The following is a 24,999-nucleotide window of genomic DNA, read 5'->3' as shown; positions in this document are numbered from 1 at the left end:
ATGGATTTGTTTACTATATTGGTCCACCCACGCCAGTCACCTTAACCAATCCAATCACTGTCACGTTTACACTAGCCTGCCTACTGTCTGCCATATACACGTTTTATATTGAGTCGTTCATTTAATGGCAGTAATATGTTTATTGCAAACATTTTAAATTTGTCTCAGTTTTATGTTAAAATGTTTGTCTTGTTAACACATAGGAGTTTGACTCATTACTAATACATTTTAAAATTACACAGCGTCCATTTGTCGAATTTACTCCAACCAAAAGACAAATTTCATGATAATCCTCGAAAAAAATAAATAATTTAATTTAATTTAATTTTAATTTTAAAACCATAAAGAATAAAATGTACAAAAAATATTTTGTTTTACATTTTATAGCCGCAAATTTGAATTTAAGCATACATTCACGCATTTATGCATGTCATTTTAATAATGGTAATGTAAAGCTTCTTTTCATCATACCAATAAAAAAATACAACAAATAAATAAATAGTGTAAATATTAGGCTACCAGTGAAGCTACTAGAATCTGAATCTGAATGATGTTCTGTAAATGCAGATTACAGAATCTTACAAGTAGCAGGACTTGTCTGTCTGTGACTTGAGGTGTATCCTAGATATAACATGTTTACTGATCACGCAAGAGAGGATTTAGTGCATCATATCTTGGTCTACATGCCAATCAAGACATGGACTCATGTTTAAGCTTCTTGGATGCTGATGAACATTTGAACTTTTTTGATTCGATCTGCTCTAACATCTTAAATGCTGTTGCTCCTCTTAAGGTAAAAAAAAAAAAAACACAACTCGAAGCCCTGGTTAAATGACAATGTTCGTTCTCTCAGACAGATCTGTAGAAGGGCTGAACGCAAGTAGAACAAGGATAGACTACACGTTTCCTATGAAATCTTAAAGGATTCCCTCTCTGCTTTCCGGCGAGCTGCTACTGTTGCCCAGCGTAAATACTATAATTTTCAATAAATAAATAATTTTCAGAATTGATTCTATCTATCTCTCTATTCTATCTGCTCTTAACCCCACTACTCAGTTCCCAGAGATGTCTGACTCTCTTTGTGAGGATTTTGCAATATATTTTAATGAGATCTCACTGATTCAATCTCAAATGCCTTCGTCAGCCTATATACGCCACTTGATGACCTCGTGTGGTCTTCTATTTGGTCTGTCTTTGAGCCTGTCTCTTTGGACTCCCTAAATGAGATTGTTGCAACTTTAAAACCTACTAGTTGCTCTCAGGATGTGATTCCCACTACTTTTCTTAAGCAAGTATTTCAAGTCTTGATTTGTTGTCCATCATTAACAAATGTCTTCCCACCAGGATCGTTCCCGACTGTCTTAAACATGCTTAGGTTTTGCCTTGTCTTAAAAAAGCAAATTTGGATTCTACACTCCTGAGTAACTTTCGCCTAATCTCAAATTTACCCTTTCTTTAGAAAATTCAAGAAAAAGTGTTTTTAAGTCAACTCGGAAGGAAGCCCCAGCAAGGCTCGATCAAGCCCCAGAAGTGACAGTGGAAATGCGGCTATGGTGGAACAGGTGCTATCTGTGGGGTCCCAGAATGCACGGATACACCTTTTGGGATCCTGGAGGACATAGGGGCACCCTGGGTGAAAGAGACGGGTGCATTTTGTAAATTCTCCCTCAGATGCTCAGCAAGCCTCCGTTTTGCTCTTATTTTTTTTTTGGACGAGCAATGCTGCTGACTCGGCTGTCACTGCCGCTGCCTGTGGAGACCTGGCAGGCACAAGCGCACCCATTGGGGTATTGTTGGGTAAAGGTGCATCAAGTGGGGACTTGGTAGGCATGGGTTCTACCTGTATGGAAAAGGTTTTAGGCTTCTGTTGCAGCAGCTCCTTCCACAGCAACTCAGGGATCTTTACAGTTCTCTTCTCTGGGATCTTGTCAGAGACACCCTGAGCACCCTGTGCACAACAGACAGGTGCTCCCTTTAGAAAAGAAGCTTGAGGCTTCTGCTGTAGCATCTCCTGCCTCAGTGGCTCAGGGATATTAATTATTTTCTTCTCTGGGATCTTGTTGGGCACAGGTGCTCCCTGAAGAGAATAGACTGGAGGCTTCTGCTGCAGCAGCTCCTGTCTCAGTGGCTCAGGGATCTTTAATTTTTGCCAGCATTGTCCTGTTGAAGGAACAGACATAATCATGCAATTCTGACCAGATTTAAAGGGATAGTTCACTTTGAAATTAATTTTTGATATGTTTTAGCTTACCTCAAGGGCATCCAAGATGTAGGTGTCTTTGTTTCCGCAGTAGTTTCAATTTTGATATTTTTAGGTCAAACCGTTCTTGTCTGTCAGTCATATAATGCAGGTCGATGGTCACTGTCTCAAAACACAAGCACAGAGTCCAAATTAAAACAATTCCCCATCGTCCAAATGAAACAATTCCCCATCATAAGTACACATTGATGGCCTAAGACACGAAACGAGCGGTTTGTGTGAGAAAACGAACAGTATTTATATCGTTGTTATCTCTTGAAAACAGCACACGTCCAAATGATCTGACGGCGCGGGCGGGTATAGAGATATACATAGATGTCGCCTTGGCTACTGCAGTTCATTGGAACGAAACCGTAGCCAAGCGACATCCCGCCCGCGCCGTCAGATCATTTGGACGTGTGCTGTTTTCAAGAGATAACAACGATATAAATACTGTTCGTTTTCTCACACAAACCGCTCGTTTCGTGTCTTAGGCCATCAATGTGTACTTATGATGGGGAATTGTTTCATTTGGACGATGGGGAATTGTTTTAATTTGGACTCTGTGCTTGTGTTTTGAGACAGTGACCATAGACCTGCATTATATGACTGACAGACAAGAACGGTTTGACCTAAAAATATCAAAATTGAAACTACTGCGGAAACAAAGACACCTACATCTTGGATGCCCTTGAGGTAAGCTAAAACATATCAAAAATTAATTTCAAAGTGAACTATCCCTTTAATGAGTGATTCTTAGTGAAAATCTAAAGACATATTGCTCAGAAGCCCCATCAGAATCAGATGCATCAGAAGCCCCATGATCAGATTGATGCTTTAGATGGTGAGAGATCCTACGTTTCGCATGTTTTATATTTCTGCCGGGCACTTCTGCTCCCTGGGGGGCCTCCTGTAGTAATGGGGACAAACTCACGGGTGCAGGTTGACTTTGATGAGCTCTGGCGGGCACAGACACTTTCTGTTGAGACCCAGAAGCTTCCTGTTGAGAACATGGTGGAACAGGTGCTGTCTGTGGGGTCCCAGTCCCAGAATGCACAGATACACCTTTTGGGATCCTGGAGGGCATAGGGGCTCCCTGGGTGAAAGAGACTGGTGCGTTTTGTAAATTCTCCCTCAGATGCTCAGCAAGCCTCCGTTTTGCTCTTATTATTTTTCGGACGGGCAATGCTGCTGACTCAGCCAGCACTGCCGCTGCCTGTGGAGACCTGCTGCAGTAGCTCCTGCCTCAGTGGCTCAGGGAACTTTAGATTTTGCCTATCTGGAACCTTGTCTGGCATGGGTGCCCCAATTGGGGAACATGTGAGGACCTTTGAGGCCGGCACAGAAAGCATGGCAGCTCCCTGTGGGGACTCAGCAGGTATAGGTGCTCCCTGTGCAAAAGAGGTATTTTGCAGATGCTTAATCAGATGCTCAGGGATCCTGAGTTTCCCTCTTTGTTGGGACCCAGCAGGCACAGGTGGTTCCCGGGGGGACCCAGCAGGCACGTGTGCTCCCTGTGGGGACTCGGCAGCCAAAGCTGCTCCCTGTGCCTTTTTCTGCTTCTGCTTTCTTCGCTGCTCCCTGGTCTTCAATGATGCACATGAGAAGCCTGAGTGTGTGGCCTTCTCAGAAGCATCCCTGAAGGGATGAGGTGAGTTTCCCCATCTCAGAAGAACCAACAGGCGCAGGTGCTCCCTGTCGGAACGTGATGGGCACTGGTGCTCCTTGTGTGGGCCTGTCAGGCATGATACTCCCTGAGTCTTCTTCTTCTTCTTCTTCTGCCTCCACTGCTTCTTGGACTTCATTGTTACATCTGAGAATCCTGAGTGCGGGGGTCATTGTTGAAGACCGGGGATGAGGTGTGGTTTCCCCCCTCAACTTTCTCAGACCCAGCAACCACAGGTGCTCTCTTCTTCTGCCTCCACTGCTTTGTGGTCTTCAGTATTGCATCTGAGAAGCCAGAGTGCGGAGACTGAGCATTCTCAGACGAATCCCTGAAGACCAGGGATGTGGGGCATGAAGTGTCATCTTCCTCCACTGTTCCACCACAAGAGTATGCCTTTTACAGAAGAGGCAAGGGAGGATGAGAATCTACTTAAAATGTATTCAAAATGAACCATAAAGAGAAGTTTTGTTTTTATCAGTTTATCTACTAATGTATATATATATACAGTACCAGTCAAAAGTTTGGAAACACTACTATTTTTAATGCTTTTGCAAGAAGTCTCTTATGCTCATCAAGCCTGCAGTTAAAAAAAAAAAAAAAAAAAAAAAACAGTAATATTATGAAATATTATTACAATTTAAAATAATGGTTCTCTTTTTTAATATACTTTAAAATGTCATTTATTTTTGTGATGCAAAGCTGAATTTTCATCAGCAAGTACTCCAGTCTTTGGTGTCTTATGATCCTTCAGAAATCATTCTAATATGCTGATTTATGATCAATGTTGGAAACAGTTGTGCTGCTTAATATTATTTTATAACCTGAGATACTTTTTTCAGGATTATTTGATGAATAAAAAGTTTAAAAGAACTGTATTTATTTAGAATATAAATCTTTTGTAACAATATACACTACCGTTCAAAAGTTTGGGAACAATAACTTTTTTTTTTTTAAAGAAATTAGTACTTTAATTCAACAAGGATGCATTAAATTGATAAAAGGTGATGGTAACGATTTATATTGTTAGAAATGTTTTTATTTTGAATAAATGCTGTTTTTATGAATAAATGCTGTTAATGTTTTACTCATCAATGAATCCTGAAAAAAGTATTCCAAAAAAATATATTAAACAGCACAACTGTTTCCATCATTGATAATAACTGAGTATCAAATTATCATATTAGAATGATTTCTGAAGGATCATAAGACACCAAAGACTGGAGTACTTGCTGATGAAAATTCAGCTTTGCATCACAAAAATAAATTACATTTTAAAGTATATTAAAAAAGAGAACCATTATTTTAAATTGTAATAATATTTCATAATATTACTGTTTTTTTTTGTTTTTTTTTTTGTTTGTTTTTAACTGCAGGCTTGATGAGCATAAGAGACTTCTTGCAAAAGCATTAAAAATAGTAGTGTTTCCAAACTTTTGACTGGTACTGTATATATATATATATATATATATATATATATATATATATATATATATATCATGCTTGCCGGTAGTCCAAGCATAATTTACTGACAGCAAAAATAGAAGATGATGACAACAATACCTCCTCCACTTATTATTAAACTGACCAGTATCAAAATATTTTATGTTAAATGATTATTCTGTACCATAATTGTTTTTCTCAGTTGCATTTATAAAGACTTTTAGTAATAACTTTTTAGTTTTAACTTTTTCATCAAGTATTTGTATTACGTATATATATATATATATATATATTCTGCACTTGCAGCTGTTGCATTGATAAGTAGATAAGTAGCAGTACTGAACACAAAAGAAGATATTTTGAAGAATGTCGGTAACCAAACAGTTGGTGGACCTCATTGACTTCAATATTTTTTTCCCTACTATGGCAGTCAGTGGGTGCCATTAACTGTCTGGTTACCGACATTCTTCAAAATATCTCCCTTTGTGTTCAGCAGAAGAAAGAAATTCATAAAGGTTTGAAACAACTTGAGGGTGAATTAATGATGACAGAATTTTCATTTTGAAGTGAACTGTTCCTTTAAAGGAGAACTCTGGTCAATTTTAACATTGAGCTCATTTTTTTGTACATTTGGAGTGCTGTCAGTACAGAGAACAACGACAAAAATCGGTGTTGCCTACACCGTGTTATCCTCGTTTTAAAATTTGCACCCTGTTGACTTCAGTGGGGCAAGTTTTAAACCTGCTTTTAGCCTCTTAACATCCTTGATGTGTCATTACAAGTGCACAGGTCATGTGAGTGATTCCTTCGGAGTGAACGCGGGTGAATCTGACTGCAGTAGATGTGAAAGATATTAATAAAAATGATGTTTATTCAGCCAGCGCACATACCTGTATTTACATCCTGTTTTCGGTCGAAGTCCACAGTAGTCGATTGTCGAGTTCACGCGCGTGATCATAGGTACTAAACCTATGCGCGTGAACTCGACAATCGACTACTGTGGACTTCGACCGAAAACAGGATGTAAATACAGGTATGTGCACTTGTAATGACACATCAAGGATGTTAAGAGGCTAAAAGCAGGTTTAAAACTTGCCCCATTGAAGTCAACAGGGTGCAAATTTAAAAAAAAGGATAACTCGGTGTAGGCAACACCGATTTTTGTCGTTGTTCTCTGTATTGACAGCACTCCAAATGTACAAAAAAATGAGCTCAATGTTAAAATTGACTGGAGTTCTCCTTTAAGAGGAGTGCTTTACAAAGTTGAAGTCATTTTGTCTTCCATTTGAATCAAACAATACACTGACTGAACATAGTCCAGAGACACACACAGAGACAATATTTTGTACAAAAACCAATTATTGAACTTTATTAACATCAAGGAGTTTTTTCCTGCAATATTTTTTATTCCAGTTTTCTTATTAACAAATAGAAAACAGACTGTGTATACAACAGATCGAACCTCTACAGCACTAATCATTCACAAGGTAAAAATGAACTTGCCAACATATTCTGAACGTATGGCCAGGTCTCCCTTTTACATGCCGGTTGTAATCGAGCAGGCATGAAATGACGTCGTCCTGTAGGAAGTGTTTTTAATTTGCGTTGTGCTGCCCCATCCCATCAGAGGAGACCGCCAAACACCAGGGGTGCGCAGATAATACAGTAGATATAACTTTTGTACCATGAACAGATTCACACACAGCAGTCTCTTGTGTAGTTTTCTCTTTGTTGGTATATCAAGAAAAGTCCAGGATTACGTTTTGAGAGAATTATGGACAATAGAGCAGAAGCTGTTTATATACTGTATCTATAATAGTATTTATATTTATTCATAATTATAAATTTATGTATATATATATTTCTGTATAAAAAGAAGAGTTGGATTAAACAGAGCTGACTCTCCCTCGGGGGAGTGGTTTATACTGTACAGGTTGCCAATGGCGATTGGTCTCATTTCAATATCAGGTCTTCAAATGTCACAGAGAAGCGGGGTGCGAGGGTCACTTTTCACCAGGATCGCGTTCGGTTCCCGGTAACGTCCCTCGCAGTGAAACGCGCTCCAATCAGAAGGTTTATTCTTCACAAATCACATTTAACCCCTACTGAGTTCTGTACAGTGCTGATTTTATTCGTTAGTTGATTTGCTTTCCCCTACCACAAGTTTTTCTTATTCAGTACCACTGTACTGAAAGTACCAAAGGCATTTTTCTTTAATCATTGAGATATCATAGAGAGACAGAACATTAAAGGCTTCTCCAAAAGTGAACCCGCTCATTTTAGCCCAATAAGACCAATTATACATAACGAAGAAAAGAAAAAAAAATCGTGTTACAAAGTCGAACCATCAGCAGCTTAGAGAACAGCGGTTCTCTCGTATTAGTATCAGAGGAACATGTTAAAAATACATGTTCTTGTGCTAAAATAACCTATTATAAAGAAAATAAAATAAAACAGTACCATTTAAGGAAAAAGGTAGACCCACGGAAAAGGCCGTTAAGACAAAAGATGTTAAAAGATGATTAAAAAACACAAATATTCTAAATAAGAATAATAACAATATTGTCATACTGGATTTTTAAAATAATAATAAATGATAATCATGATTTTAAAAAAAGCAGGGGAAAAAAAGAAAAGAAAAGAATTAGAGCTACCAGTAGCCTTCGACTGTAGTGTGGGTTGGCGTACGCTAAAGAGAAACTAGAATATAGTTTTTTTTTTTAGATGGTGCTTCTTGAAAGAGAGTTGTCTATATTTCTTAAAGCAATCTCTTGGTGCCAGTCAATAGCAGACTGCTGTGATTGGTTAACCAGCCACTGGATAGCCTGCCCTTCCCACCCCCCCAGATCTCTGTACAGGATGGGGTGGGGGAACGGTGGCTCAGAAGGGACACTTGCTGCACTCCTGAAGAGTTGTACCAGAAGGCTGTGTTCCAGGAGTGGTTACGTTGCATAGTGATCGAAGCTCCCCAGGTACTCCAGAGCGGCTCTGTAGCACAGCTGGTACTGGTCCTGCAGGGGAAAACAGTGCGTCAGTGGGACAAACTAATAACGCAGAGTTATGGTGACAATATCAATATGATTTTCTGGGACACCACGCATGAAACGTTCTTGACAGATACCGCTGAAATGTAGGCTCTACAAACAACATTGGCATATTAGAACAACTTGGATGCAGTTGTTGAAGGAATGAACATATCTACTCAGTCTAAATCAGCAGCTTTAAAGGCATATTTGACAAGTGCTATTATAATGCTTGGGCAGTGGGACAGTACCTCTGTCTGCACCATGGCAGGCCTTTGTGTGCGCAGGGTCTTAACCGTCTGGAACAGATCCACCACACCCTCATATCTCATCCTCTCCAGGACAATACTCAGAGTGATGAAAACCCCTGTCCTTCCCACTCCAGCACTGAAAAACAACAGCATCTGTTAACTTAACACCTGTTACACAAGGGTGACGGCTCTACGTGACACATAACACTGCCGTCTTGAGTGGAATCACGGAATAATGGAATGAGTGGAATAATGGAATGAGTGGAATCATCAAATAATAGAATTTAAAAAGTGTACTGTATTAATACATTGGAAAAAATTATTAAAAGAATAATCTAATATTAAAAATATTTTATTATTCATTAAATGTCATGAAAAGTTCACGAGTCATTACTAGTGCTGACAAATTAATCGCGATTAATCACATCTAACATAAAAGTTTGTGTTTATATAATATATGTGTGTAATATAATATAATATATACACATATGTATAATATGCATATATTATATAAACAAACTCTTATGTTAGATGCGATTCATCATGATTAATCGATTTGACAGCACAACAAAATACAAATTATTAAATTAAAATAAGCGATAATTTTTTTTTAATCTTTAAAAAAAGAGAATGTATAAAAGATAACAAGAAATAATAAATAAGTAATTTATTATTAATTTTTTATTATTCAATTAAAAATAATACAATAATTTATTATGAAAATAACTCAAATAAAATAATAGAATAAACCTAGCCTGGGTTTCCCCATACTGCCTTGCTCGCAGCGCGATTCTATTCACGCTGCTATGGCAGTCTGGACACCATGGGACAATTTTTCCCCTGAAAAAGGGAACCAATCACAGAACGGGGAGGGAGCAGCAAGATGATGACGACACCGAAGCAGTTTGTTTATATCAGACTCGACGTTACCTTCTACCCTCATGTTTATCTTGCACAAACGGTAATATTCGCTAAACTCCATCGTGTACAAATAAATCTTTGACCCATCGTCTTTTTCCTCGTCGAATTTCTCTCACTCTACATACGTCATCTGGTATAATTGAAGCGATTGGCTATGAGCTACATACAGACGCATTTGATAGACATTCATAGCGCCCAATAAACGGCTCTGGGCATTCGTAAACCACGCCTCAAATACGAGAAAATGCGCACGTAGTTCCCAGACCAAGTCTCAATGAGACTTGGTCTGACGTTAGCCAGGCTAGAATAAAACAATGTAAAATAATAATTAATTATTAAACTTATTATTCATTACAAGTTATATAACATTTTAAAAATTAAACATTTAAAAAAAGTTTATTACATTAATAATAATAACAATTATAATAAATTATTAAATAAATGATACAATCCAAAAAGTGCAAAAAGTTTGAATAAGTAAAAATGCATACAATTATTTATTATTACAAATTATTCATACAATTTAATGAAAAGTTAATTACATAAAATCTATTTGTTAAGTAGCCATGTAATACGCAGGATAATGTACAGTCAGTTAGTCATGATCACAAAACCCCTCTGCTTCATGTTGAGGTTTATAGAGTGACGCTGATCAGCTGACTGTATACCATCCCTCACACATTGTGCTATCCATAATTTCATTCAGACTTGTCCAATCACAGATCAGCATACCTGCAGTGCACAGTGATTGGTCCATCCTGCCCAAACTGCTCCTTGGTTTTATGAACTTGGCCAATGAAATCAATGAATCCCTCTCCGGTTTTTGGCACTCCCTGCTCTGGCCAATCAGTGAACTGGAACTGGCGAATGGTTCTGGATTGACCGTCCTGAAGGGAATGCAGAATTACCGGTTTATTAGGCAGCTGGTATCACCCTCACATACGCACACAACAGCTGGACACCTCCCAGTCAGACCGCGCACAGCAGGGAGCCTCTGTCCATATGCTTGGTTTATGACCGTGTGTGTATGAGTTTCAGCTACAAGCTTTTTCATAACCTTGCCACTATTTATAGTCGGCAGAAAGCTCTAAAGTCCAAGGCGAGCCGTAGGATATGAGAGCGAAACATCCGCCACCAGCAACAGATTGCTCACACACCCCAGCGGTGCCCTCAAGTACCATATACTGAGTGACATTCATCTGAAATAACACAAATAATGCTCCTCCGGCAGATTCCTTCAGGTGATGGATGCACGTACCCTGGCATCTGTGACTTTGAACTCTCGCAGTATGTACTGGGGCATGTTGTATTCAGCCATGGGATCCACCACAAAGTACTGATAGCGGGCAGAGCGCTCTGCAGGCCAGTACTGATGGCACTTCTCCTGCAGGATGAGGAAAAAAAAATTGAATTTATTCCTGATTAAAACAGCAGGAAGCAAGTTAAAAGGAGGAACATGCTCTTACCCGTCCCATCTCTCTGAGTTTGGTCAGCATTACTACTATAGTGGAATTGTGCTCCCATAACATCCTCCAGAAGTCCTCTGTGGTCTCCGCTAGAGGGCCCTGAGTGGCAATATAGGCCTTCTGCTGTCTGTGCACACACAAAAACATCTTTTGAGACCTTGATGCAAAACAAGCAAATGTGCCAGATTGATCACATGACCTTGACAGTGGCTAGAAAACAGCCGTGCCTTGACTATAGCTGAAATGGACTAGTAGATTTTTTTTCTTAAAGGGATAGTTGAAAATTAAAAATTAAATTTCTTTAATTTATTCACACTTAAGTTGTTTCAAACCTGTAGGAGTTTAGTTCTTCTGCTGAACACAAAAGAAGATATTATGAAGAATGTCATCAAACAGTTAATGAACCCCATTGACTTCCATAGTATTTTTATTTTTCAGTATTAGGTCATTAACTGTTTGATGACATTCTTCAGACTATCTTCTTTTGTGTTCAGCAGAAGAAAGAAAAGTATACAGGTTTGGAAAAACTTGAGGGTGAACTACCCCTTTATTTTTTATTTTCTAAATTGTTGTAGCTTTATTTATTTTTGTGGCAGTGCTTTCAAGAAAAGTCTCAGAAAAACATGTTTATTTTCACCCATAAAAATATTCATTTGTTTTTGTGAACAAGCAATAAATAGTTATGTTGTTATGATATAATATATCTAATATACATTTGTCATGCTTGTACTATGAATATGTTATGAAAAATAGCATTTTTGTTAAATGGGAGCATCACAGTGTGACAGTGAAATGGATGTGATATGGATACAACAAATGCAGTCACTATGGAGACTAATGCAGTGAGCATGTTCTAGGGCTGAACGATATTCTGTTTTAACATCGACATCGCGATGTGCGAATGAGCGATAGTCACATCGCCGGAACATGCGATGTGAAGGGTAACGTTAGTAGTACCCATAAGAGAACGGTAGCACACAGTAAACACGAGTTTGTTGTATGGCTTTTTGCTGGGGTGACATACGCGTTCTGCGTGCCTGCACAGTGATTGGTTCGCTGTGCCGCAGCTCACCGCGCTCACAGCCAACATTCAAAAATGCGCGACGAAGAGGATCTGCCGCAAAAAAAGTCAAAATCAGCTATTTGGGACTAGCCTATTTCGTCTACAAAAAGGAGGATGTTGACCAAAAAGAGGTAGGCTACTTTGCTGGAGTGTTATAAAGTTGTGGATGGTTGTCTTTTTTAAACATTCGTTTATTTTTCGTGTTTGCATTTATGAGGAAAAAACAATGTTACGTGACATTACGGACGCGACCGTTATGAAAGCGGCACTAAAGACTGCTTTAAAACTTTCACAGAAACCTCAAACAGAAAGCACAAAGCCTTTCTTTAAAACGAATTTCGTTTTGTATTAATTGTATCTTAATTTTAATCAGTATTTCATTATCCAATTTCCTGGATTTAATAATGATTAATAATAATTAAAAATAGCAGCCAGCGCCTTAACCGGAGATTAAGCTATCATCCATGAACCGAAACTCAGCGTAAAAGGTAGCCTACTCGCCTCACACACCTAAAAAAAAAAGAAAAAAAAAGAAGAAATATATCTATTATCTACAGAAATCTCTATTTTTAAACAGAACCATTAAAAAAATATATATAGCTATATTTAATCTGTATGAAAAGTGCATTTCTCCCGATCACTGCTGCGAAGATCGCGAGTCAGTATATTGTCAACTTCAGCTTTACAGAAAACACTTGTTTATTAATAAACAATTAAAATGTCTCATTGTAATATTTTACATATTATGAATCATTACTTTTGCTGGGTCTAGGTGGCGTTTACATGAACGCGTCACTGAATCAGCACAGAAAACATAATTTTTCAGGTCCTAGAACCCGAAGAACGTTAGGTCCTGTGTAGAACGTTCACCGAATTCTGAGAGAAATATGTTTCTGGAATAAAATATTAAGTGGCCTTTTTGTTACTTGTAATGAAGCTTGCTTATTAGTGAAATTATTAATAACATGGAATGGTAATTATTGACTTTAGCCTGGATTGATGGCTCGCAATATCGCGATATATATCGTTGGGGGAAAAATATCGCAATGTAATTTTTTTTCCAATATCGTGCAGCCCTAGCATGTTCTGTTTTTATTAGAATTTGATCCATTATTGAATAGTTAACTTTTTTTGTGTTCTTTAAGTTTAATACTAAAATAAAATAAATGTAAACAATAATATAGAAATAAAGTAACAAATTATACGTTCCTGTCATCAAGAATTTAATTGTTAGTATTATAATATTTTTTTCCTGCTGAAAATGTTAGTATTATTTATATAATATTACATAAATAGTATATGCTACCCTATTATTTTTAATATGTAATTTGTAGGTCTCAGTTTTTCTGAGGACTATGATAGTTTTGACAATAAAAAGGTTTTAGTTTAGTCGGTTAATGGCTGCAATTGACAATCAGCCTATATAAGCAGTTATGCAGTATATAAGCAACACACCCTTTTTTAGCCAACCAGAAATGCTCCCTGCCCATCAATCATCTTCCACATTTAGGTTTTGAAGAGATGGCGTGTCGTTGAAGGAATGATGACGGTCTAATACAATGGCTTGCATAAGTTGGCAAAACAGTCACTTTCATCGCCTTTATGAAAGTCGATTGTGAAAAATCCATATCCTATCATCTGTTGTTCTACCCATATGTCCAGTACACAGAGCTAGGGTGTTATATTAACAAGACCACTGGGTGGCAGCAGCGTACTTCGCTATGGCAGCTCGTACAATCAATGAGCACATGGCAAACACATCGCTGTCTCATACAAACAGTGCCACGGGTTAGCAACTAATGAAGGTGCTGCAGGCGAGTTAATAACATGGAACCGGGAGATTAAAGTCTGCTCAGGGCCTTGTTCCGACAAATAAAGAGACGGCAGAGAAGAAGAGAAGAGATGGGGAGAGACGAGCCAGAATGAAGAGCAAAGAAGAGCGAGAGACCCCCTCCCTCCCACCCACCCACGGCCACTCATTCCAGAGCATACACACACAAACACGTCGCTACGAACAACACACAGCAGACGTCAGGGACACACTGCCTTTGACAAAGCCGAATTACCTCTACATTAATCTGTTTTTCCTTGGAGGTTATTTTCACCCCCAATCAAACGAAATGCAACACGAAACCAAAAAAGGCAGACACAAAAACAGCTCTAATGACGTATCCGCTCGACTGGAGAAGCTCTTTGTAAACTAGCAAGAAGGTCAAGCGTGTTTTTGTGCTTATCGCATTAACATGCTGTTTAAAAGAGGGTTAATTGCAGCCTTTTGACAAGACAACAAATCTCGGAGCAGACGAACCCAGAGGCTCGGCTAGAGAAGGAGACGTGACCGGAGAACCGCTTTTTGAAACTCATTTGGTTTCAGAAATGGGAGTAGTGTCAATTACGCATTGGCACAGGTTGAGCTCCTCCAGAGTAGCTCTCATTAAGTTTTAATTCAAACGAGAGGGGCTGATGTATCAAGCCCCTAGACATTCCCTTCACAGACTCTGTGACATTTCGTGCCCACGCTTCGTTTTACGGCAAACACGACTGGCCTTTTCTGTCTCTGATTTTCTCGAGCGATCGCCCCATTGAGAGCGCCTCCCTTTGTAATTCAATAAACAGCTGTCAGACAGAGTAAAGCAACAAAAAATGTGAAGGCTGAAAATATGTAGACAAACTACACTGTGCTGCTCGTTGTTTAGGGAGAATATTGCAGTGGAGGAAAATAGGAGCTATGGATCATCTTATTTACCGCGTACAAGAACGAGTTTGGTCGTCTGATGTAAACAGAACCACTGCATTTATTTAGAGATGGATTCAGAAGCCTAAATTAAGACTCGCCAAGCGCCATATGTGAGTTAAAAATGGCTTTGGTGAGCAGATAAAGCAAGCCAGTTGGCTGGTAACAATTAGGAACGGCAACATAATACACGGTTAAAGTCTAATTGTAACAATGATCTGATTCTCACGGATATAAGTGACCTGAGCAAATCAAACACTCAATAGAAATAATACAAAACACAACAATTACATATAAAAATGCTAAATACATTCCACAGATAGAATTATATAAATTCATACAGGTATTAGAATTAGCACTTTCCCTCTCTATACATACAGTATGTATATATTTACATATATATGAAAAAGGAGCATGCATACACATAAAAAGAAAAATGTCTTTTATATAATTAAAATTATATACATTAAAAATATGAATAAAAATAATGCAAGGTCCTGAAGCCTGAAACACACTCTACGTGAGTGCATGAATGTAGATGCTTCTAGCTAAGTAAGCTTGGTTTCATGACTGAAATGTGTCTGTGCTTCATAATGCAACACAACTACTTGCACAGTCAGTTTTTAGACCCACAACTGACAGAATCTAACAAATCTGTTTACGATAGCTACCTGAATAAAAAACAGAAGGCATCTATTGCAGCCCTCAGTGTTTTAGTAATGGTTTGGCTACCTGTATCCGTCGATGCAGCTGGCATTGATGTAGTCAGATCCCTCCACTCCTCGGATTGGCTGCAGGCACACCCGCGTGGACTCGAAAGGCATGATATTGACCAGCCGGTTCTTGAACTTGTTGCAGGGCAGGTTGGCGCTGATGAATCGTGAGGTGTGGGCTTTGGAGTTGGCGAGTCTCTGTGGAAACAGCGTTGGGTTCAGAGGGCTGGCAGAAACATTATAGCAGAAAACAGTCTGAAACAAAAATGTTTTTTTAAATGTGGGGGACTGTTAGTTGTGTGAATGTGAGTTCTGCAGCAGTAGAGAGGGGTGGGGGTGTAACGGTCTGACTGGGAAAGTGACTGGCAGCGGGGAAGAGAAAGCACAGATGGACATCAGCAGTGAGCGCATGGAGACTGTTGGCTCTACTACAAGCTCTGTCTGTACTGGGTACCCACTCCGGTCTTTGCACCAGATGCTGTTTCTACTTCTAGAATCCGTTCTCAGTTGAGCTTATACCAGCGTTCAGTTATATCCCAATTGCATTATTAAGAGACGGAATAGTAAAACATTTTCAATAAAACAGTCATTAGGTGTTTACATGCACTAATTCCTGTTAATCTGAAAGAATCAAATCCAATTCCAGTTTCTGAAAGATTGGTTTATGTACCCTAAACATTGCAATCTGATTTACACATTCATGTGCATTTGCATATATCTATTCTGAACAAACTTTCCTGTTAATCGGATTGTTTAAGATCTACTACAGATCTACCCCGCTTCAATAGGATCGAAATTTCATTCTGCAGTGTTTTTCAGTATAATTGTGACATCAATCATTATTTGGCTGCATGTAAATGTTACTGGACTGAAGGTGCACTCAGTTTTGTTACATTGTGCTCATATTACAGTCATCATGAGCTTATACTGACACCAAGTGGCATGGATGCATCATGGTTATAATAGTTTTGAATTTAGTTTTTATTTCAATTAGATTTTCAGCCGTTCTTTTATTTTTTTCAACTGCCATTGATTGTTTCTGTTTATTTTGTGGTATAGTATTTTAGGGCTGATATCAATGAAAAATGTGATATCAATTATCAAGTTATATCAAATAACAGTCAAAACGGCTTTAAATTTCTCAGCACAGTCCAGTGTCTTGTGGCATCTTCATGTTTAATGACAGTGTATTATAAAGGTTCCAAGCTTTAGAATCATGAATCAAAATCTAAAATCAATTTGTTTGTTTTGGAATCATGAAAACATATTTTTGTTTATTTTTTTCCAGTTAACTCTTTCTCTGCCGTTGATGAAAATTTCCATAATTTATGAGACAACGCTTCCCTGCCATTGATGGAAATTTCCGGCTTTCCGTGTTTTCACGGTTATAAGGTAGGGGACGCTATTATGCATCTTCTGAAAGAGAACTGAATCTCCTGATCAAAACGCAGGCAAAGATGATGCAGAAACAAGCGATAATATATGTAATCATATGCATTATGTAAAATAACGTGATCATCAACATTAAACAGCATATAAATCAAAATTGCCTAATGTTACTAAATGAAATGTCGACCCAGGACGAGCTATAGGACTGTGCAAGCATTAGGGGTGTTGATGAACTTGATCTACTCCATCTATGTTTTGATTATCGTTCTGAATCTGATTCAGGTGCAGTCTTTGAATTTATTCTTTGAGCTTTTTGTTCAAATTTTTGCTTTTTTTATGAAACATACCCATATTTAAGTGTTGCTAAAAAAGAATGCATGAAGCTAGATTAAAACGTTTTTTTTTTTTTAAGATAGGTGCAGTCACCTTAAACTCCAGCTCCATGGCTGTGACGGTCTCTCCAGATGGTGGCTGGGTGAGCTTCTGGATGTGGGCGTACAGGTTTCGGGCAGGGACCTCTGTGTTTCCACAGGTGGCGGCCTCCAGCAGGGCCTCGTGGATGAAGATGTACTGGTCCTCCGTCTGCACCATGTAGTTCCTCTGGGCTCTCATGCATGTGACGTGGCCATAAATGTCTACCGTCTTCTCGTGTTTCATGCGCTCCAGCATGGCATCAATGACTATGAAGCAGCCCGTGCGGCCCACTCCAGCACTGACAGACACAAACTGGTTAGACTACAAACAAACTGTACTAATACTGATACTAAGGCTGTCAATAATAAATCAACCAAATTATTCACATATCAATATAGTGGTATGAAATATTATGGAAATCTTCTGGTAGGGAGTATGAAAATGACTTGCATTTGATTGATTAATTGTTTTTTTTTTACATAATTAATCAAACGTGTTACCTTGACATCCCTAACTAAACACAAAGGTTGAATACAATTTTAAAAACCTTTCATACAACTTCCACCAAGCAACCTACAACTGTCCACTTTATAACAGAGCTGTATAAGACCGAAATAAAGTGAAAAGGTCGGCAGTAAATGCAGGACTGGGGAGCGGCGCTCACCTGCAGTGCACTACCATGGGTCCAGCATCAGGAGGGTTGCAGGCTTTGACTCTGCGCAGGAAGGCAAGGATGGGGGTGGGGTATTCAGGCACTCCGTGGTCTGGCCAGGCCATGAACTGGAACTGCCTGAGCTCGCGTTTCTCACTAGAACCATTCTGTTTGAACAAAGTGGGAGGAAGGAGTTTAAGTGAGCTGAAAATGTAGAACTTACTATATGGAGAGGAAAAGGCAAGTAACTTTTTACCTTGTAAAGGGCAAAGGTGCGCACACTGTAGGTTGCCAACTCAACAGCGTCAAGCATGGTCACTTGGATCATTCCGTAAGTCTCTGTGCCACGAATGGGCCAGTACTGGTCACACTTCACCTGTTTTAGAGAGTAAGCAAGTTTTGTTTAATGAATACTTCTATTAAAAAATCCACAACAATATTAAGCAGCCAACATTGATAATAATAGGAAATGTGTATTGAGCATCAAATCTGCATATAATAATGATTTCTGAAGGATCACGTGACACTGAAGACTGGAGTCATCACAGGATTTAAATTACATTTTAAAATACATTAAAATGGAAAACCGTTATTTTTATTTAGCACTTTTTGTTATTTTACTGTATTTTTGATCAAATAAATGCAGCCTTAGCGAGCATGAGAGACTTGTTTAAACAAAAACAAAAACAAAATCTTACTGACCCCAAACATTAGAGCTGTAGTGTATTTGCTCTGGAAAAAAAAGTTTTTTTGTTGTTGTTGTCAGAGGCACTATAATTTCAATCAAACAAGCACTTTAGAATGTACATTCAAAATGTTTAATACACGGAGTAAAATCCTAGATTTAAACAATGAAGGTATTTTAAATTTATACAATGTCACTAAATTAAAACAAGGAAGAATAATATTCAAATGGTATATAAATTATATACAATCATTTTCATTTATATGCACTATTTAATAATACCAGTTTGATACAGAAATTAATCTGTTCTTGGTTTTTTATCAGACTATGAAAACATCTCTGTATTTACACTTAAGCAAAACTATTATAACAATGTGATTATAACTTAAATTAAAACATGTTACTTGTTTTATCGACTGCAAAATGATTGTGAATATTCTATTCAATTACTATTGATATAATTTATTCAGCTTAACAGAAGCAAGCACCATTAACATTTTATGTATTTTCCATGTAAAATGAAAAAATCTAGTTGTTTACATATACTATGACATTATTTACCTCATTTCATTGTAGTATTATAACCAACACGAGCTTCTCTGAGTAAATGCTAATTATAAATCTATTTTTAGGGAGGGTCATAGGCATCAACATATGTTTAAACCGATGAGTAAAAAAAAGAAAAAAGTAACGGACTGGTGTCTGTTACAGTATTGAAAAGAGTAAGTTATGGCAGAGGGCTGAGACACCTGTACTTCACAAGGACAAAGCTTATGTTTTAATAGAGGGCAACTCGTATGAAGACCAACAAAGCAGAGTGCATATTATTTAAAATTAGACAAAAGCAGTAGAAATTCATCCTAAACAGCATGTTTTGTATAGCGTTCAATCATCTACTCCAGGAAAAGACTGAAAAACGTAGAGTTCATTTCATCTTCAAGGTAGGTCCTCCTGTCAGCAGTGAAACTAGGCCAGTTGTTCTGTCTCTGCTGGAGGTTTTCATCACAGGGCTTGGGGACGCCCTTTACCTATGAAGTAATGCTTTATGGGTGCACAGCCTTGCCAAAACACACTCGTTTACCACGCTAGCTCTGCCAACACATGTCTCTTTCTCTTTAGCTCCCATCTGACCGCCCATCCATCAACAAAAACCTGAGTGCACAAATTCTCCAGGGGGCGGAATTACAGGTTATCTTCTGGCAGATATGACATTTGAGCTGAAAAGAAAACTAGTTGACGGACTCTCTCTCTCACCAACCCTGGGTGCCACTGGCCCCCCGCTGAGCCTGGCACAACAGCACGCTAAAAGCCCACATAGTGATTGGACTCACAGAAAAGCGGGTCCCTTTAATGCCAAGCACAGACGGATGTTTTACAGCACCGAGAGAGCCGTTGAACCATTTTACTGTGTCATCCAGTAAAAAGAACGGCATTGGTATTTTGTCTTTTATTTTCGTACTATATTACCTGCGGTTGGGTAGGAACTCATACTACCATTTTGAAGGGAACCTCACGGCTAGAAAAGTGTGCACTTTGTACATGGCTTTTTATGTACTCTGCACTTGAGTGTTTAAAAGAACATATTAATACTTTTTTTTTGGCATGGCCACATTACATTTATCAAAAGTGACTTTTAAATAATGTCATTTTATATTGTATTTTAAATAAATGCTGTTTAAAATATTTTATATTTGAAATAAATGCTGTTTATTTGATCTTTCTATTCATCAAATAATCCTGAAAATAATGTATCATGGTATCCACAAAAATATTAAGCAGCACAACCGTTTTCAACATTAATAATAATAATAATAATAAATGTTTCTCGAGCATCAAATCAGCATATTAGAATGATTTTTAAAGGATCATGTGACACTGGAGCAACGGCTGGTGAAAATCTAGCTTTACCACCACAGGAATAAATTACATTTGAAAAGATAATAGCTAATAGAAAACAGTTGGGATTTTAAATCCCAATAATTTTTCACAATACTACAATATCACAAATAAATGTAGCCTTGGTGAGCATGAGACACTTTATTAAAACCCTTATTTAACAGTATTTTATGTACCCACCTTCTGTACTACTGTCTATTTTATTTATATGTATTTAACAGTTTATTTGTGAAAAAATACAAGGATTACGAAACAAAATGAAGGACTTTTTTTGTCACAGATATAATTGTATATATTTTGTTAAAATATATATTTTTTATTATTTTATATTATTATTATTATTGAAAATTATTACAATAAAACATGTAATATAAAAAAATGATTAAATATGTATTCTATATGTAAGGGATAATGTAGAGCGAGGCGGTTGTTATAGCGAATACAACCCCAACAGGCTGATCAGGAGCCCGACGCGAAGCGGAGTCCGTTCCGTCCACTGATCTATATAATGACAATGTCATTCTATATAGATCAGTGGTTCCGTCTCTACGGTTAGAATCCTGCGTCCATAGCAACGCTCTGTTTTTCATGGCAACGGTGTGTTATACTTAGCAGCGGTCTGATATCAAGAAATAACAGACCGCATTCTACATTAGAATTCAACCAAGCCATGTAATAATTCAATATAAAATGTAGTAGTATTTAATATTCTATACATTTTATTTACGTTTTTTTTTTTATAAAATTTTTTATAAATGGAAATATATCACACATTTGTGTGAGGAGCCTACTGAGCGTAATTATTGGTTTTGAATGTAGCTGATAAGTTTATCATCGTGTCCTGATGTCGTATGCCCCTGGTACTCACCCTGGACTTCTCTTCCAGTATGGTCATCATGACGATGGTACTGGCTCTCTGCTCCCAAACCATCCTCCAGAAGTCGCTCAGAGTCTCAGGCAGAGGGCCCTGCGTGGCAATGTAGGCATTCTGCTTACGGTAGCCGTCAATGTAGTTGGCATTGATGTAGTCGCTACCTGGAACACCTATAGAGAGAGACGACAATTCACTGGTGGCGCACCAGTATTTGTGCTAATTGCTTTCCCTAAACACACACATCTGTCACCATAATGAAATGTTAAAGGTCAACACATTTGTTTGAGTTTTACCGTCCACGGGGGTGAGAACAACTCTCGAGTGGTCGTAAGCAATAACGTTGGCATAACGGTTCTTTGGCTTGTTGACCTCCAGGTTGGAGTTCTCCCATGTGAACTGCTGGCCTGGATCAACAGACTGCAGGGGAGGGACAAGAGGACAAAGAGAGGGAGAGAGAAAGAGAGAAATCTGTTCAGTCTTTTGAGGCACCTTGTTTGAAGCTTGATACCACAGAGTGCCGCAGGGGTAAATTTGAACTAGCATCACTTCAGCAAGAGAGGCTTTGTTTCTATAGCAACCCGATGTTTTGAAAGGAGACCCGCAAGAACCAGAGATGACTTCGCCACCAGGGGTTGTTAGAACTGATGGACTGGCAAAGCTCAAGTGTGGTAATTTGGATCCTTTTGTGGGTATATTGCAGTTCTGTTCCCTTACTAGTGATCATCTTCCCTGCAATAACACAGAGTTCCTATGCTGTTATCATAGGCAACCAACAGATGGCTTTGTTCACTGACACCATAATTCAAACACGATCACTTTAGGGGACTCCGATTATAGTACCACTGACTCAGTACGTCCGTACCTGAACTCAGTCGGGCATATGGCTTCGATGCTAAAGATTACATTCAGCATTCAGACGCTCAGCCTGGACTAATGGAATACTGGTGTCCATGTGGACTTTATGCGCGCACTTGATTTTGTGCCCGCTGACAGGAACGAAGAGGGAAGAGCAATGGCCGAGGAATAGCAGACCCAACAGGGAGAGTGATTTATGGAGACAGACAGGAAGCTCGAAAGAGAGAGACACATCTGGAGGAAAACCCTGCATATATCACTGGCTGCTGGCATAAGGTGATGCCCTGAATGGGTAACAGACATTAAAGGCAAGGCCTTTTTATTAGAGGTCAGTTATCAGCTGTGTACAAATATTTGAGAGGTCATGCTCATGTTACAGCCATTATGATGGATTATTACAGACATAATAAAGGACGGAGATAATCCACTATAAAATAATGAATGGGAGAATTCTTATCACATTTATATATTGTGCGACTTTAGCTAAACATAATTTATGATACCATTGTTGTTAATGTTACAAATATCATATAATAATAATCAAACTGTATACATGTACGGATTCATGTCTATGGCGACAACAATAAATAAATAAATAAATAAATAAATAAAATCAAACAATTTGTGGCTGATTTTTTTAGATGGCACAATGATTCATTGCTGTCATAGAATTATTCTTATTATTAACCTGAAAAAAATTAAAATAAATGCAAACATTACTACTACTAATAATTATAACAACAAATATGAACCGAAGAACTACGATTGTACCTGTAAGTCATATGCTAGAACATAAGCCTGTACCTGTAAGTCACGGTGGATTAAGCAGAAGTCAAATGAATAAAATGCTAATTTTCAGGAGAAAATTTAATATGCACTCAGCACCACATGGAGCTAGACACTGGATTCCTCATTCTGACTTCAGAGGATTACACAAGAGACTAGAGGTGGGGTGGTACTCTCTCCCTTTCCTTCTCAAGTCACAGGTCTCCTCTGCTCAAATGACACTGGGTCGTATCTGAGCATCGATCGACGGCAATATGCAGCAGCCTGCTTGGCCGTTCAATAATGTCACAGGGTCTCTTGTTATTCAGCATTGATCTTCCTGCTCTGGACAAGTCTCTGGTTGACTCAGTGTCCATCAACCTCCACAACCCTTCACCTGATCTGGGATAACATCAGCCTCCTCGGATCCTTTCCAACTTGCGTGCATGTTTTAGACAAGAAACACCCTCTTGAGGGCCTCTGTAAACTACCATAAAGCGCTCTCTTCAAAACACAACTGTTTTTTTAAATGTCCATACATGAAGTAATGTTCAAAAATAAACAGCAACTCAGCATTCAATATGAATCAATTGCCATATTGAAGTATCTGATGTGCTAAGTGTTTCACTGCCAGTTTATCAGCAAGCATCTTGGAGGAACATTTACTTTGCCGTAAGCTTTCGCATGCAAGTTCAGGTAATGTGCGAAGACGACAGCTGGTATGCTGACTGGCAGTGCTCGGCAAACAAGGGGAACAAATATGAGCTGTCACTACATGAGATGACAAGCTTGAGAGATGCGGATAATGATAGCGGTGGGAGGTGAGCGCCGGTTCCTATAAACAGCTTCAGCTCTAGAGGGTTGACAAACATAAGCTTGTTACTGGTGAGAATCAGTCTCTGATGGGAGTGTTAGCAATTGCTATTGCCACCAGTTGAGCTGAGGAGTGATCTACAGAGCACTTTAAAAGCAAAGGAGGAATTTTTTGGACAACAAACACCCTTCAAATTCTGGTTCATGTTTATGCATGTTAAGCATTGAAAAACAACAGACTATTGGGTTAAATTAATATGTAAATCTTCAGGTTAATAAGGGTGTCATGCTGGTTTAATGTAAAGATCACCTGTATGGTGTGGTCAATCTTTTCCAAGAGGAAGTAGCAATTGATTACAAGGCATTGGAAAACATATATTTGGCAGATATGAGTATGTGAAAAATAGAGACAATGAAACAGAGCAACGGATGTATCGAGTAGAACATGGAGCCAATAACAGTGATGGTGACCCGCTGTCTTGCTCATGCTGGCTGGACTAGGCTACTCCCATTGGCCCAAGCGGAACCATCTGTCCCCTTGAGAGGGGGCCTTCCTTGACAGGAGGACATGACATCATGACATGCCAAGAGCAGGTTGTAGCACCGCCTGGCTACAGAAGGCTTGTGTGGTGAAAACCACAACGCCGAGAGATTAGTCACATATGACTGTTGAAACGGCTTGATCCGTCCCTCACTGAACGACTAAACGTCTTTAAAGAGCAATGAATAAAAGGAGGTCTATAATAAGACAAAATCCTTGTCGTCTTTGCATTTTACTTTCCGCAGACACGTGTAATTACAGAAAAGAGGGTTTCGTTGGTTTGAGTGAAGTTTTAATTGCAGTTTTGCTATAAATACGACTGATTAAAAAAAAAGACACCAAAGTGAGATGAGAAGAACAAAAGAACAAATGAAAGAAAAAGAGACGTGTGTGATGCTGGCAAAATCGACACCTACTTCACTCGTAAAAACGTCTCTAACTGGTATCTTGCCATGTTTAAGACATCCACACCAAATGTTTGTCAAAAGCTCAACCTCTACTTCAAGGATGCTCATTTTGGGCCAACACCGTTTGATCTTTTAATAACTCCACACCTTTAGGGTGACGGCTGGCATGGTAAATATCGCTCTTAGCAAGGT

General features: G+C 38.6%; 1 protein-coding gene across 11 annotated transcripts in view; it reads right to left on the bottom strand.

The window, feature by feature from the left end:
- Positions 1–6,690: 6,690 nt before the first annotated feature.
- The window catches only part of ptprfb (protein tyrosine phosphatase receptor type Fb), a 192,252-nt gene continuing 173,943 nt past the window's right edge, over positions 6,691–24,999 (bottom strand). For all 11 annotated transcript variants that reach the window (XM_084412143.1, XM_084412138.1, XM_084412145.1 and 8 more), the window contains 11 exons: positions 21,720–21,843; positions 21,421–21,596; positions 18,228–18,347; positions 17,984–18,138; positions 17,332–17,617; positions 15,536–15,714; positions 11,007–11,133; positions 10,799–10,924; positions 10,273–10,427; positions 8,620–8,755; positions 6,691–8,356 (listed from right to left, as the gene is read on the bottom strand). In XM_084412143.1, coding sequence (XP_084268269.1) covers positions 8,288–8,356; positions 8,620–8,755; positions 10,273–10,427; positions 10,799–10,924; positions 11,007–11,133; positions 15,536–15,714; positions 17,332–17,617; positions 17,984–18,138; positions 18,228–18,347; positions 21,421–21,596; positions 21,720–21,843 — 1,653 coding nt within the window. In that variant the 3' untranslated portion in view covers positions 6,691–8,287. The remainder of the gene's footprint in view (positions 8,357–8,619; positions 8,756–10,272; positions 10,428–10,798; positions 10,925–11,006; positions 11,134–15,535; positions 15,715–17,331; positions 17,618–17,983; positions 18,139–18,227; positions 18,348–21,420; positions 21,597–21,719; positions 21,844–24,999) is intronic.

This window comes from Rutilus rutilus (assembly GCF_951802725.1).
Source record: "Rutilus rutilus genome assembly, chromosome: 6".
In the NCBI taxonomy this organism is placed as follows: domain Eukaryota; kingdom Metazoa; phylum Chordata; class Actinopteri; order Cypriniformes; family Leuciscidae; genus Rutilus; species Rutilus rutilus.
This window is presented reverse-complemented; position numbering and strand designations above follow the sequence as displayed.